Source organism: Musca domestica, unplaced genomic scaffold, assembly GCF_030504385.1.
Source record: "Musca domestica strain aabys unplaced genomic scaffold, Musca_domestica.polishedcontigs.V.1.1 129, whole genome shotgun sequence".
Classification (NCBI taxonomy): domain Eukaryota; kingdom Metazoa; phylum Arthropoda; class Insecta; order Diptera; family Muscidae; genus Musca; species Musca domestica.
Genome location: NW_026712171.1, coordinates 1038217 through 1055747, shown reverse-complemented (window position 1 = coordinate 1055747; position 17531 = coordinate 1038217). Strand labels below are relative to the sequence as shown.

The 17531-nt window shown below is 36.3% G+C and overlaps 1 protein-coding gene across 1 annotated transcript; it reads left to right on the top strand.

The window, feature by feature from the left end:
- Window positions 1-2660: 2660 nt before the first annotated feature.
- On the top strand, window positions 2661-8052 carry LOC109612795 (uncharacterized; the record flags this gene model as incomplete). Its single annotated transcript, XM_059118434.1, has 2 exons — window positions 2661-3210; window positions 6513-8052. Coding segments are annotated over exons 1-2 (1680 nt in total), but the record flags the coding sequence as incomplete, so codon positions are not given.
- Between the last annotated feature and the right edge of the window lie 9479 nt (window positions 8053-17531).

Genomic DNA, 17531 nt, shown 5'->3' with positions numbered 1-17531 from the left:
CATTTAACAACAGAGACCTTAATACCAAATTTGAGGTGTCCAGCCCTATTCTTTAACCCAATACCAAATTTAGTACCATTTAGTACTTTTCGTACAATTATAGTATACATTTCCAAAACCACCTTCATATCTCAATTCCAGATACCAACGGAGACTTCAATATCGAATTTGAGGTTTCCAGCCCTATCCCTTCGCCCAATACCAAATTTAGTACCATTTAGTACTTTTCGAATAACTATTGTCCATATTTCCAAAATCACCTCCATATTTTAACCACAGACAACAAAAGTGATATCTATATCAAATTTCAGGATTTAATCTCTATTCCTTCACCCAATACCAAATTTATTACCACATATTTCGTACTTTTCGTAAAATCATAGTACGTATTTCCTTATCTCAATTACAGATACCGACAGAGATCTCAACATCAAATTTAAGGCTTCCAGCGCTATCCCTTCACCCAATACGAAATTTAGTACTTTTCGTACAATTATAGTACACATCTCCAAAACGCCTCCATATCTCAATTCTAGATACAAACAGGGACTTCAATATCAAATTTGAGGCTTCCAGTCCTATCCCTTCACCCAATACCAAATTTAGTACCATTTAGTACTTTCTTAGCCACCAACACCAAAAGTGACCTCTAAACAAAATTTCAGGATTTCATCTCTATTGCTTCACCCAATATCAAATTTTGTACCAATTAGTACTTTTCGTACAATTGTAGAACACATTTCCAAAACTCCTCCATATCTCAATTTCACATATACACAGTTATTTAAATCTCAAAAGTTTTATCTCTATGCCTTCACCCGAAAGCACCTCCATATGTCCAGGCTACACATGAACAACGGCCCTAATATCAAATTTCAGATTTCAAGCACTATCTGTTCAACTAATACTGTTCTAAATTTTGTACCATTTAGTACAGTTCACACACTTGCTTTCCAACCTTGATTCTCATACCAAATTTCAATCCGTTCACATAATACCAAATAGTATCATTTTAGAAGTTTACTGCCATTGGAATTCAAGCGTGATAGTGTGATTTCTTTATATTTGACTGGAAAACCACAAGTGGCTGTCGTTAGAGCAACATCAGCAGAAATGGTTCGAAAAGTAAAGAAGAAACTTGATCGAATCCTGCGTCGCCGTGGGCGAAAAATAACTCGTGAGCTGAACATATCTCAATATTCCACTCTACAAATATTGAAAAATGAACTCGGGGTAAGGCCATTGAAATTCCAAAAAGTGTAAGAACTTACACCGCAACAGAAAGAAAATAGACTCAAAAGAGCTAAGGAGTTGCTTCGCTCTGCCGAAAGTGGTGAACTGCCGAATTTGGTTTTCTCCGTCTCCGATGACAAAACATTCGTTACCCAGCAGTTTGTAAGCAAACAAAATGATCGTGTTTACTTGCCAAAGAGGTCAGCTGAAAATGTGCACCTTCGGTTGGCCGCCATAACAGCCAATGACCGCTCTCCGCTCGTATTAATCGACCGTGACATCAGAATAAATGCCGAATATTATCGGGAAAAAATTCTGGAGGGCTTATTAAAGCCTTCGGCACGCAAACATTTTGACCGCAGATCTTGGACATTCCAACAGGACTCAGCACCATCGCACTCAGCACGCGCCACCCAAGAATGGTTACAAAATTGGGTTCCTCGTTTCTTTTCCAGAGTACAATGGCCACCAAAATCTCCGGATACCAATCCGTTGGACTATTGTGTCTGGAGTATTTTGGAAAGCAAGGTTGGCACTAAAAAATACGAAAGTGTCGATCACCTCAAGCACACACAATACCGCAGAGCAACATTCGGGCAGGGTGTGACGGTTTCGTTGGCCATAATTCGTGCCAAAGGTGACCAATTCGAGCAAATCTAATCTTATTCTAATCTTATTCTAAAAAAAGGATACATTTTTTCTTTCATATAGTACTATTTAGTACTTTTCGGGCACTTGTAGTACACATTTCCAAAAACACCTCTTTATCACAAACCTACCACCAACAGGGACCCCTATACCAACAGGGACCTATAAAATTTGAAAATTCCATCTTCATCCGTTCACCCTACGCCAAGCTTTTCCAAATTGTGTACCATTTAGTACAGTTCACACACTTGCTTTCCAGCCTCATACCAAATTTCAAGTTTTTGTCTCTATCGCATAACCGTAACCATAACCTATTCGTAACCGCAAAGTTCGAATTTCCAAACACCCTTAGGTACATCTATCCGACACTCCTTCATCGATTTCCATTCCAAATTTCAGAATCCCAACTCATTTCGTTTGTTAAATACAAAGTATTCTTTTGTATAGCCTTTGTCTCTTCTTTACTATTTTAGTTCTTTGAGTCTACGCACCAAAACTGACCCTCGAGCAAAATTTCAAGATTCTAACTACAGCCGTTTCATCTGAGCGTTGACAATTATCTGCAATAGTAACGAACGCTATGTCGCCTGGGGCTTGCAATTCAAAAATTTAGAGTCGATACAGTTACGGAGATGTTATATTAATATTAACAGATATTAATATTAACAAGCCTCTGTTGAGGACAGCGCCCCTACATACATTTCCACAAACTGTTAATAACGTATTTTTTCCAATCTACCATTTTATGTCGTTTTTCCTTTTGTCATACCAACCTATTGCATCAAATCTAATCAATAAAAAATAATAAAAAAATATGAGAGAATTAAATAATAGTTACGCTTAATTACCACAATTTCTGCACCAGCATTTAAAGACAAAGAATGATTTGCAAATATTTTCAAAAAGAATACCAGTGGATGAAATAATTTCGCCACAAAATTTCCCCAATGTCAGTCAGCCGTAAGTCAGACAATGTTACTCGTTCAACATGAACCTTGGCAAATTCACAATATTTCTGTGTAATTGTTATTCAATTTTTAAATCTGTGACATCCGAAATTTGTTTGAAACAATGGGGCATACAATTAAACATTGCAAATCAAAGTTTCGAAAAGGTAGTTGCAGATTATTTTCGAACTAAAACTCATATCCTTGGAGTGGCCGTCTATTTGGAATACTCCTGAGATTGGATGCATGAAATAGAGCGTTACATTACGTTGGCTTTTGCTGGAAGAGATTCAATGAAATTTGAAACTTCTAGCCAGGGGAATAAGCAAAGCCTGCTGTATGGCTATAACTTATGGTATGTGGATTCGTATAAGGCATTTTGGTAAGTGACGGTATTGTATAATGCGATATGAAAAGACAAGTAAAACAATTGCGGGAGTAACTTGAGGCTAGTATCCAAATACAGTTAGAACTACTTTTCCTACATTTATGTTAACCATTTTACAAACATATTTTAAGGCGCTGCACCCAATTTGCCATCTGAAAGGAAATGCTTTACAGTATAGTTATTATATTAATCTATTCATACTATAAATATTCAGGACATTTGCAGTTGGATGTTCGTCCGTCCGGCTGGCTGGCAGGAGCGCACAATAACTCTCGAAGAGAGTATCAGATTTGGTTCAAACTTGGTACATCGTAATATTATCCAGTCCTTCTGAAACCACCCACAAGAAAGGTCGAAATTTTCAAAAAATCAACTCCTAATGTCGCTCCACTCCATCAAGTATCTCCTCCACAAATGATCTTAATTTCTTATCTGATAAAATGTGATGTATGATTACGATTACCCAAGATTAGGTATGAAGATGAAATATATTGGTCCCCTCCTTTTGGTACTTCCCCCACAAAGGGTCAACATTTTGAATATGCATGAAGCACATAAAATACAAAATAATCATTCGAATCCATTCAGACTAGGCACATATCAATATTTCTATGAAGATGGTAGAGATCGGACCATTCCTTCTGGTACCTCCCCGACTAAGGGTCAACGTTTTGAATAACCAAAACGATTATAAAATCGGAAATAATCCGATTCTCTCTATATTTCACACATTTCAAAAATTATCTGCTGTGAAGATGGGATATATCGGCTTACTCCTTCTTGTACAGTCACAAAGGGCCAACATTTTGAATATCCATGAAGTTCATAAAACGCGAATTAAAAATCCGATTCTATTCAGACTTGGCACATCTCAATATTTTTATCAACACAAGATCTGTTATAAATATGAAAAAGATCAGGCCATTTGTTCTGGTACCTCCCCAGATAGGTTTCAAGATTTTGAAAACAAAACGCTCAAAGAGAGCGAAGTAAGCACCAACAATCTTCAAATTTCACCCAGACAAACTTTTTTGCTAACACAAGATATGTTGTGAAGATGATATATATCTGCGAACACCTTCTGATACATCTGGAATTGGATGTTAATTTTGAGTTGCAAAATGGTCAGGCTTATCCCTTTATTGTTGTTTTTATAAAAACAACGTTTGTTTATTAGTGGAGAACGATGGTAATGTTTACCAGGGGGTAAGGCAGGGAATACCTAGGTTTCGGAAAGAGCCACCAATCCTCATCAGTTCCCTTGTTTTTGTCTGGGATATTCTTCCCAGAAGTTATTTTAAAAATAACTTCTATGACAAAAACCTTTTTTTTACCCAAGTGACGAGATCGTAAGCTCAATAGAAGAGGAACCAAAGAATTATATAAAACTAAAATTCTTTTGGAAAGTCTTCTAAATCTTACAACCGCACTTATAAACATTTTCATCTTTCTCCACTTGTTATGCTTTCGTTCAACCTGAACGAAGTAGCATAACCATGTAAGTTGGTTTTGTCTGTTACCGAGTTTGGACCAAATCTCAAATTCTCTCAGAGAGTTATCGTGCGCACTAGTCAGACAGATGGACGGACATCGCTAGATCGACTCCAAATGTCCTGAAACGGATTTGGTTCAAAAAGACCTAGGATCTATAACCGTTAATTCGATGAGGCACGTTTTGGCCTTATCAAAATATATATACCCTCTCTAGCCATATGACTGAGGGTATAGAAATATGGAAATATTTTCGGGTTATTTTGAGAACTTTGATGCAAAAAAGTTTTTGATATGCAGTGGAAATAGAGAGAGTGGAATAGAGATTTATGAAGAATATTTTTGTTTCTGGCGTCATCGTTCTAAAATAAGGCTTTGTGGGAGATTTTTGCACAAATTCATAAAAAACCTCTCCTAATTTTTATAGAGATCAGTTCAGATGTGAATATAGCTGCCATATATCTTAATTTTAATTCGATTTTGATATCAGCTCAATTAAGATGGATTTTAATGAATATCTTCTTAGCCCATCAGATTTAGTAGAAATTGACTAAGAGGAGGATATATTTCCATTTATTAGTGCCTCTCGGCTTTAAATTATATCTTCTTTAAAGCCATAATACTCATTCAAAAAACGATTATAAATTCCCCATAAAACGTTTATTTGTTATGGGTACCTCTACTAAATATTCATATTGGCATCATACAGTCCCGCCTGACTCTGGACCTTTCTCTTCTGATTTTAATATATACGAATTCCTGGCCTGTGGCTATGCTTCAGATTCTTTACGTCTTCTACTACATATAGTAGAATTTTATGACAAATAATTTAGTTTCTACCTATTAATATCTGCAATATTGCCGAAGACACTAAAGTGCACGGATTCCGAGGAACATTAATCCGAAAATTTCCAAAAAATAATAGAAGAGGGGGAAACTTACCCCCTCTATTTTGTTTACTTTTCAATTTAAACTCTAAACACTAAAGTGCCAATATACGCGTCCTCTTTTTTTATACCCTCCGCTGTACATAGTATGGAGGGTATATTAAGATGACGAACTTTGTAACACCTCGAAATATACATTTTAGACCATAAAAAGTATATATATTCTTGATCAGCATAAAATCCTATGTCGATTTAGCGACGTCCGTCCGTCTATCCGTCTGTGGAAATCACTCTAGCTTCCGAACGAATTGAAGTAGATTGATAAAATTTTACTCAAATGTATGTTATGTCTGCAGAACTTTTGGACCACGTAGGTCCACGTTTTGGTATAGCTCCATATAACGGTAACTCCCGATATTCGGTATTTTGTTGATTTTAGCGACATTATTAACCGGAATTGTTTAAAATTTTACATTTAAAGTTCGTTATGGATACTACAGCCTAAGACAGGTCCACGTTTTCGTAGAGCCCCGATATACGGTATTTTGATGATTTCAGCTACATTATTACCGATTTTTTTTAGGTTTCGCATTGAATATTGTAATGGATTATGGCAAATGTTACCTATGCAGGTCCATGTCGTTGTATAGACCCTAATATAACAGCTACATTCGGTATTTTTAATATTTTAACAGAATTTTTAACGGATTTTATTGTTTTTGAGTATTGCTAAATTCGTTCCAAATGGTGGAGGGTATTAAAAGTTCGGCCCGGCCGAACTTAGCTGCTATTTTACTTGTTAGCTGTACATTCATAGTCTTCCTGGTTTGTTTTTGTTCACAGTATTACCGAAAATATAACTAAATGAAAATTTATCTTTTTTGGATAAATGATAATAACTATTTGTATTTCTTTCAGCGCTCTCTTGCCGGCAATTGGGAGAAATGAATATGTACAAAAACTGGGTCAATATATGGTGGTTATGAAAACTGCCAAACATCTGAATGGGGACCAGGAACTGCAGCGAATTTTTCAACACGCCTACGAACACAGGATCCTCGATATTACAGTGGCCATGTACCGGAAGCGGTTTATTTTCACATTATACTCCTATGATGTTTTTCATCCTTCCAAATGTCGACATGTGGTTATACAAAAAATTAACACATTTGAGGGCGGCCATTTGACAAGGAGCGACATTTTCCCCATAAAGTTACAAAATTTACATAAATGTCCCATTGATGTTTTTGTGCATCTAACCGAACCATATTTCAATTATTCCCTCGATGTCGTTAATGGGGAATTAACAAATTTTTGGGGTTTGGAGGCATGGATTTTGAGAATCATGGCGAAAAAGCTTAACTTCAAATTACGGCTGCAACAGTCGAGAGGCGCAACCATTGGCCTTGTATTCGAAAATGGTACTATAACAGGGCCATTCCTGGCAATGACCCAGGGAAAAATTGATGTACTTGTGGGCTATTATCATTCTAAGGTTCGGGCTAGAAGGTTTGGCGTGAGCATGCCGTATTTACTAACACCATTGGTGTTGGTGATACCCAAGCGAGAGAAACGCACTTTCGAAGGTGGATGGCTGTTGGTTCCATTCCAAAATGATGTTTGGTTGCTGCTCTTAGTCTCGCTGATGTTTGGATTAACAACATTCCTGGTGCTTCGTTACACTCCAAACAATGCTGTTGTGGCTCAAAACTCATGGTTGGATGTGGTTGGCCTGGCTTTGGGCAGTTCCCGAAACATCCGCTATCATAGCATGGGTACAAAATATTTTGTTATGCTATGGACTTTTGGATTTGTCATTGTGTGGGGTGCATTTCAGGGTAAATTGTATGGAGCCTTTCATATTGATGTGGTCCCGCCAGCCCATACAGTGGAGGATTTAGTAGCAGACAACTACACATTCCACATTCGAAGGTATTTCCGAGGAGATTTGATAGAAGCTTTAAATATTCCCCCAACACAAATCGTATTCACAGACGTTTCCGAAACTCAGAGTGATTTTATTGCCCAACTCCAAGCTCCACATCCGTATGCCATAATGACCGATTACTGGCTGTTTCAGAACTTTCTCAAAACTCACAATATGCATGACAGATTTGAAATAATTCCGCACATTCTAATCTGGAATCAAATGTGTGCCTATTTCAGGCCAAAATCGTTTTTAATTGAACCGTTTGATCGAATTTTTGACGCTCTGCATTCGGGGGGCTTAATCAAGAAATGGCTGGAGGAGGTCGGAGAACAAATTCAGGTGTCGGTCTCAGTGAAAAATGTTCCAAATACAGAGCCCGAACCACTGTCACTGACCAAAATGTTAATTATATTTAAAGGTCTTTTGGTTCTGCATGTCGTATCGTTGTTGGTGTTTATGGGTGAAATTGTATTATCGAAGAAGAATTTGAATCGGAAAAAAGTTTTAAGGAAAATAAGAAATAATATTAAAAATAAAATCATTAACCATTAATGTTTATATTATTTGTTTTTATTGCATATTTTATTATAGTTAGGGTCTTACTTTGAGAGTAGCAACCGATGAGAATTTATATTTATTCTCTCAATTACTGTAAGGAGAGTATATTAATTTTGTCAGTCCGTCTAAAACAACTCGAAATATTAGTCGGTGACCCTATAAGGTATACATTCGTGATCAACACGAAATTCTAAGTCAATAAAATGTCCGTCCGTCCGCCCGTCCGACAGTCCTTGGAGGATGCCAGTGGAGGTTATTAAAAGTCCAGCCCGATCGAACTTAGTGTTTTCATACCCTCAGACATATGGCTACAGAAAATATACAGGGTGACATAAAAAACTGCAACAATGTCAAACGCCACAGTTTTTACATTTTTTTAAATTTTATTGAATAAAAGCAAAAAATGTCGGAAATAGCTTTAAATTTTAAAATAAGTTTAGATTTGACACAATATTCCAACGGATTGGTATTCGGAGATTTTGGTGGTCATTGTCAGCTGGAAATTAAGCGAGGTACCTCATTTTGTAACCATTCTTGGGTGGAGCGTGCTGTATGCGATGGTGCTGAGTCCTGTTGGAATGTCCAAGGTCTGAGGCCAAAATGTTTTCGCGAAAATATTGGTCATTTATTCTGATGACAACCATTCTTGGGAGGAGCGTGCTTTGTGCGGTGGTGCTGAGTCCTGTTGGAATGTCCCAGGTCTGTGGCCAAAAAGTTTTCGCGAAAATATTGGTCATTTATTTTGATGTCACAGTCGATTAATACGAGCGGAAAGCGACCATCGGCTGTTAAGGCGGCCCACACCATGGCCGGCGCTTGAGTTCTGGTAGCCAACCGAAAGTGCAAGTTTTCAGCTGACCTCTTTGGCAAGTAAACACGATAATTTTGTTTGTTTACAAACTGCTGGACAACGAATGTTTTCTCAAAGGAGAAAACAAAATTTGGCAGTTCACCACCTTCGGCTAAGCGAATCGACTCTTTAGCTCTTTTTATACCCTACACCACAAGGTGGTCAGGGTATTATGTCTTTGTGCATTTGTTTGTAACAGACAAAAGGAAACGAAATAGACCCATAGTTCCTTTTGATGATCTGCATAGAATCACGTTCTGAGTCGATTTATGCATGTCCGTTGTCCGTCTGTACAGTTCGCATTTATTGCCCTATCCAGATGAAATTTTGCACAGATCATTTGTTTGGCCCAAGGACGAACCCTATTGAAATTGGAGATAATCGGTCAAAATTTAGATACAGCTCACATATATATCTTCGTCCGATTTGCCCTTTTTTGTGCACCAAACGTGTAATATCAGCCTAAATTGTATGGAATTTTGCACATACCACCAAATTAGGCCTGAAAATAAGTATGCCCAATTTGATCGAAATCGGTTCAGATATAGCTATAGCTCCCATATATATTGTTCATCCGATTTGTTATTTTTGTCCTCCGCAGCCGTAATATACATTCTGTAACAACAATATTTGGGGAAATATATCAAATATAACTCAGAAATACATTTGCTAAATTTTATCGAGATCGATTCAGATTTGGATATAGCTCCCATATATAACTTCGTCCCATTTAAATTTTATTGTGCACCAAACGTCTAATATTTGTCCAAATATGATGGAATTTGGCACTTACGACCAAATTGAGTCTAGAAGCTAGTATGTCAAATTTGGTGAAGTTCGGTTCAGATATATCTATAGCTCCCATATATATGTTCATCCGTTTTGTTATATATGTTACCCACAGCCGTCATATGCACTCCGTAACAACGATTTTCAGGGAAACATATCAAATACCACTCAGAAATATCTTTGCCAAATTTTATCGAGATCGGTTCCGATTTGGATATAGCTCCCATATATATCTTTATCCGATTTCAAATTAATTTTGCACCAAATGGGCAATACAAGTCCGAATTTAAAAGATACAAAGTTTCGGCATATTGAGTCTTTTGAACTTTAAATTATAATTATAATCGTAGCGTGTTTGATTGAACTCTCCCATAAAAACTTTTAATTGTTGTGTGGAGCTCTACTAAATTAGCAAAGTGGTGTAGGGTATCATAAAGTCGGCCCCGCCCGACCTTAAGACTTTCTTTACTGGTTTTAGTCTATTTTCTTTCTGTTGCGGTGTAAGTTCTTGCACTTTTTGGAATTTCAATGGCTCATTTTTCAATATTTGCCAAATGGACTATTGCGATATGTTCAGCTCACGAGCCATTTTTCGCCCACTGCGACGCAGGTTTCGATCAAGTTTCTTCTTTACTTTTCGAACCATTTCTGCTGATGTTGCTGTTTTTTCCGTCCACTTCCTTGAAGTCGGTCTACGCTACCAGTATCACGGTAACGAGCGATAGTACAAACACAAAAGATTTATTCACATTTAAACGCTGGAGTGCTCTAACGATAGCCACAATTTTGGGTTTCCACCCAAATATAAAGAAATCACACTGTCACGCTTGAATTCCATCACGAATAACTTTTTTTCCGGAAAATTCTCACCAAAATACTTTTTTACGCAATGTAAACAATATAATGAGCTGTCAATGAAATAATTTTAACAGCTGTCGGACGAGTGGCTTAGAAATTATAGCTGTCTGAAGTTTGTTGCAGTTTTTTCATCTCACCCTGTACATCTGTCGGCAAAACCGACTGATAATTTTTAACTTGTTTCCTCGTTTTTTTTGTCTAATAATAATTTATTAGAGTAATTTGGTGTTTTCTTACGACAAACAATTTATCTGAGGAAATTTATGGCAAATGCCTGATATAACTAACACGTAAATCAATTATTACTCTACGACAAACAAATGAAGGGGGAAGAGACAAAGCAAGCAAGAAACCAGTAAAGAAAGTCTTAAAGTCGGGCGGGTCGACTTTATGATACCCTACACCACTTTGCTAATTTAGTAGAGCTCCGCATAAAAATTAAAAGTTTTTATGGGAGAATTCAATCATACACGCTATGATTATAATTATAATTTAAAGTTCAAAGGACTAAATATGCCGAAGCATTTCTACCTTGTTGTTCGGACTTGTATTGCCCATTTGGTGCACAATTAATTTGAAATCGGATAAAAATATATATGGGAGCTATATCCAAATCGGAACCGATCTCGATAAAATTTGGCAAATATATTTCTGAGATGTATTTGATATATTTCCTTAAGTATCGTTGTTACGGAGTGCATATTACGGCTGTGGGTAACAAATATAACAAATCGGATGAACAGTATATACGGGAGCTATAGCTATATCTGAACCGATCTTCACCAAATTTGACATACTAGCTTCTAGACTCAATTCGGTCGTAAATGCCAAATTTCATCCCATTTGGGCAAATATTAGACGCTTGGTGCACAATCAAAGGTAAATCGGACGAAGTTATATATGGGAGCTATATCCAAATCGGAACCGATCTCGATACAATTTAGCAAATGTATTTCTGAGCTGTATTTGATATATTTCCCCAAATATTGTTGCTACAGAGTGCATATTACGGCTGTGGGTAACAAATATAACAAATCGGATGAACAGTATATACGGGAGCTATAGCTATATCTGAACCGATTTCGATCAAATTTGGCATACATATTTTCAGGCCCAATTTGGTTGTATGTGCAAAATTCCATACTATTCGGACTGATATTACACGTTTGGTGTACAATAAAAGGCAAATCGGACGAAGATATATATGGGAGCTATATCTAAATTTTGGGCGATTATCTCCAATTTCAATAGGGTTCGTCCTTGGGCCAAACAAATGTTGTTTGGAAAATTTCATCTCAATCGGATAATAAATTCGACCTGCATTTTGTTCACAAGAATACATGGTCAGACGGACGGACGGACATGCATAAATCGACTCAAAATGTGATTCTATGCAGATCATCAAAAGGAACTATGGGTCTATCTCGTTTCCTTTTACCTTGTGGTGTAGGGTATAAAAAATTTGACGAGCCGGCTACATGATACCCATCACTTCTACATCTGAATTAGTTACATTAATGCCAATTTCATTTTGATGTATCGATGGCAATGGAATTAGTATTCATCAATGTTAAGATAAGTTTTCACTGTGTCAAATTCAAGTGGCTTCACTAAGATATACAGGCCATTTTCGTGTCTGGTCGAATATTCTGGTTACTTTTTATCGATTGTTCTTCTTAAACGGATGACTTGTGTTCAGTACATGTTTCCAGTGATCGTCTGCCAAAATTGCACCATTTAATCTCGGAGACTCTCTCTCTCTCTTTGATTTGGAGCATGATGCTAAACATCGATGAATTTTGTAGCCATTTTCATCAAATGAAAAAAGAAAACGTTATCAAAATTGTCACAAAAAAAACATCTTAGATACAACAATAGATTTATATATACAAGCTTATGATTTATATATACTAGATTTATATATACTATACTTCATCAGTGAAAAGACAGTCCAAAAATTTTAGTTTCGTAGTAGTACTCAAAATGTATAATTTGTTCAGTTTGACAAATTATTTTAATCAAAACCTGAATTTTCAGACTCTCAATACTCAAAATGCACAATTTGTTCATTATTTCTTGGACAAAATCTCCAAACAAAACTTCAAATATCGTACGCATTTTCAAAACAACAAATTTCAAAATTTCAGCTCTGTAATTGCTCCCAATGTCAAATTTAGTACCATTTAGAACAATTATAGTACGCATATCGGAAACAACAGCACTATATATTAATCTCAGATACCAACAGAGGTCTCAATATAAAATTTCAGGATTCCAGCTCTATTCCTTTACCCAATACCAAATTTAGTACCACTTGGTATTTTCGAAAAATTATAGAAAGCATTTCCAATAACACAGACACCAACAGTGACATCCATATCAAATTTCAGGGTTTCTCGCTCTATCCCTTCACCCAATACCAAAATAGTACAATTCAGTACTTTTCGTACAATTATAGTTCATATTTCCAAAACCACATCCATATCTCAATGCCAGATACCAACAGTGACTTCAATATCAACTTTGAGGATTCCAGTGCTATCTCTTCACGCAATACCAAATTTAGTACAATTCAGTACTTTTCGTACAATTATAGTTCATATTTCCAAAACCACATCCATATCTCAATGCCAGATACCAACAGTTACTTCAATATTAACTTTGAGGATTCCAGGCCTATCTCTTCACGCAATACCAAATTTAGTACCATTTTGAACTTTTCGTTCAAATTTAGTACTTTTCGTACAGATATAGGCCAAAGCCACCTCCATATCTTAACCACAGACACCAACATTGATTCCATTTTTGTTTTCCAGCTCTATCGGTTCACACAAATCCCAATTGTATCGAACTTGGTACACATAAGCACGAATTTCCAAATCTTCCTTCCTACACAAATCCTACACTCCAACAGTATTCTCAATTCCAAATTTCAGGATTCCAGGTTTATAGATTTACCCATTACTTCAATTGTACCAAATTTATTACCAAAACTATCTATATACCTCAGTCCTACATTGCAATAGTAATCTTATTTCCGAATTAATTATAGTACACATATCCCAAACAATCTTCGTATCTTATGAGGCAGTTCGGAAACTTCTTAGCCTAACACAAAAAGCGCGGTATACACAGAATACTCTCCACCATTTGGAAAGAATTAGAACATTTTCCAAAAAAAAAAAAAAATAATTAAAATCCATTGAAAATTCTGTTAAAATCTTTAAATTACCTAATATCGGAAGGTGCCGATATATGGGGGGATATACGATATTGTCTGGGGGTAAAGTACTCACAAAGAACTTGTGTGAATTTTCAGACAATACCATTGGAAAATACAGCTTAAATCAGCAAAATACCTAATATCGGGGGTCCCGTATATGGGGGCTATACGATATCATTAACCTATATAGAGAACTCTATGTCAGGATTAACAGACAATTCCATTAGAAAATGTGGGTAAAATCATCAAAATACCGAATATCGGGGGGTACCGTTATATGGGGGCTATACGAGATCGTGGACCTATATAGATAATTCTCTGCCGAGGTATAAAGTACCCACAAGGAACTCCTTGTGTAAATTTTAAGACAATTCCATTGTAAATTGTGGCTAACATCATCAAAATACCGAATATCGGGGGGGTACCGTTATATGGGGGCTATACGATATCGTGGACCGATATCGCCCATCTTCGAACTTGACCTGTCTACTGGAAAAATAAACACGTGTGCAAAATTTTAGCATTCTATCTCAATTCGTTTAGACTGTAGCGTGATTGCAACAGACGGACAGACGGACGGACGGACAGGGCTAAATCGTCTTAAAATTTTACGCTGATCAAGAATATATATATTTTGTTGAGTCTAAAATGATTATTTCGACGAGTTACAAACGGAATAACGAACTTAATATACCCTCCATACTATGTATGGTGGAATGTATAAAAAAGTTAAATGTTTTGGAAACTCCCATCTCTGTAATGAACACTTATTAAATTTTGTTTCGATCTGGCAACTCATTCCATATAGATGGTGAAGTCTGAGGTAAAGTACAGCAAGGTGTTGCAAATGAAATCAAAAATTTAACAATTTTTCTTTAATATACACCCTCTCTGCCTTTTGTTGAAAGACATAAAAGGTTCATAAATAATTTTTATTTTATTTTTGTATCCCCAACTACTCTTCACTTGCCACAAATATTCTCCAACGGAAGAATATTTAAAGCAGCAATTCTGCCACTAACCACAGCAGTCAGACAACGTTTTGGTGTTCAACATGTGCCGTCATAAATTCGCAACATTTCTGTGGCTGTTACCATCAATTCTGCAAGCAGTGGCATTATTGAATTCTTTGGAACAATGGGGCATACAATTCGATGAAACAAATCGTAGTTTGGAAAAGGTTATAGCAGACTATTTCCGCGCGAAAACTCCTTTGCTTGGTGTTGCAGTTAATCTGCAAAACACCTCGGATTGGGTTTATAAAATCGAACATTATCTGTCATTGGCATTTGTTGGAAAAGTCTTGATGAAATTTGAGACTTCTACTGAGGGGAAGAAACAAAGTTTCTTGTTTGCCTATAATTTATGGTATGTGGATTCATATAAGGCCTTTAGGTGAGTATTAACACAGAAAATCCGAAAATCTTTTAAATTTTTATTCAAATTTTACACATAATTGCAAATGCCTACAGCTTCGTTTGCTTTATCTTTTAGGCAAAAGGTCAATTTTATCATTTGTATAATTTTGGTAAAAGCCATGAAACCACTGAGAATCGTGGCAAGGATTTTTGCTTTAGAATTAGAAAAAGGGATTCCATCCATATTTTGAAATCAATCTAAATTTTGTTTTGTACATTTTAGTACAAAAAAAAAACACCGAACGCGTACTATGTCCTTCCATTCAAAATTTTATCTTAACCTATCTGCCCAATACCAATACCATCAAAATTAGTATCACTTATAATCTTGTTGCAAATCATATGCTAATCTAAACCCTTCCGAAAATATATTTCTATTTTTTATATTTTAGAATTTTTTATTATACCCTACAACACTATGTTTTGGGGGTATTATAAGTTTGATTGGGCCAAAATTTATGTAACACCTCGAAATATTGATTTCCCACATAGGAAAGCATATATGGATCTTCCTATCTCGCCGAGTTGAGTCGATCTAGCTATGTATGTCCGTCCGTCCGTCTGTCCGTCTGTCCGTCTGTCCATGTTAATTTGTAATCACTCTACAGGTCGCAATTATGGAATTTAGAATGGAGGTGGGGCTAGGGTCAGAATAGAACCCTATTTCTTTTGGAGATGATCGCATAATATTTAGGGGTCGAAATGGACCAAAAACTGAAAAAATTTCGGATTTTGCAGTAGCTATACACGTCGCAATTATAGACCAATCGACGCGGAACTTTGCATGTAGCTATAGTTTAGGGCGGGGAAGAAGCCTACCAATTTGGGTGGTCATCGGATAATATTTAGCGGGTAAAATAGACCATATCTTTTGTGTTGAAAAAATTAAAAATTTTTCATTAAACCGCGAATATTTTAAATCCCGGCGAAATCACAAAGCCATGACAAGGTTACTTCTGATCTTTACATTGATGTTAAGATCCAAAAAATCGAATATATAGCAAAATATATGCGATATATATGTCTATCAAAGAAGATATGCTTGAAAGATCTCATATATGTCGAGAACGGCTGAACTGATTTCGACAGTTCTCATTAATTCAGAATGGCCTCTTGGCAGGAAAGGAAAAACGTCTAAAATGCGCATACAAATATCTCTCTAAAGATGAAAATATTGATTTTGTAATATTTTCTCATATTTTTTCCATTTTGTCATATTTTTGGCATATTTTAATTTTGAATTAAACATTTGGTAATATTTCTACAGCTAACAAAACTAAGTAGTTAGGATATCAGGATATCATATACAGATCGCATTTATGGCCCCATCCTAACGAAATTTTGATGAGATGAGGGTCAGAATAGAAGCCTACTCTTTTTGGAGATAATCGCCATATATTTAGGGGTTGAAATGGACCAAAAAAACTGCAAAATTGTCAGCAGGTCGTTATTATTGCCCGATCCTCACGCACATTTGAATGGGGGTTACGGGCATTGCAAAAGCCAAGCAGTTTCCAAAAATATTCAATGTGTGAAATAGTTTGCCAACTTTTGTAGACAAAATACGAAAATGTCCATTCCAGCGACTTTTTGGAGCAGCAGGAAAGACGCACTTCTGACTATTTCGTTAACGCTGATTTCGTTGAAGAATATAGTCAAATGTCTGTATCTCATATAGATGCGTTTCAGTCAAAAACCAATAATAAATGTTAATCTTTTGCCACTTCTGAGAGATTATAGGTCTTTGGGAAATATTGGTTCCAGATCTAGGAAGACCATTTAAGTGCAACATCTACCAATTAATTGGAAATGAGCAAATTAGTTTAAGTTGCTATTATTCGAAAGTTAGAGAACGAAACCTGATGGATTTCATTTATTATTTGTCACAATATCTTGTGGAATTCTTCCGAGTATCTCGCCTATATAAATCGTTTATTATAGTGTTGTAGGGTATTCAACGGTCGGCCCCGCTCGACTGTAGCCTTTGCTTACTTGTTTTATTTTAGGTACAACAATGAACTTGATTTATTTTATGCTAGCAAGATCCTGCTATTTCATCAGTAAAAGCCCGCCCAAATTTTAGATTCGTTCCAACAGTTCGTATTAGGGTTTTTTATACCGTACCCCAAAAGATGGTCAGGGTTTTATGTCTTTGTGCATTTGTTTGTAACAGGCAAAAGGAAACGAGATAGACCCATAGTTCCTTTTGATGATCTGCATAGAATCACATTTTGAGTCGATTTATGCATGTCCGTCCGTCAGTCTGTCCATGTATTCTTGTGAACAAAATGCAGGTCGCATATATTATCCG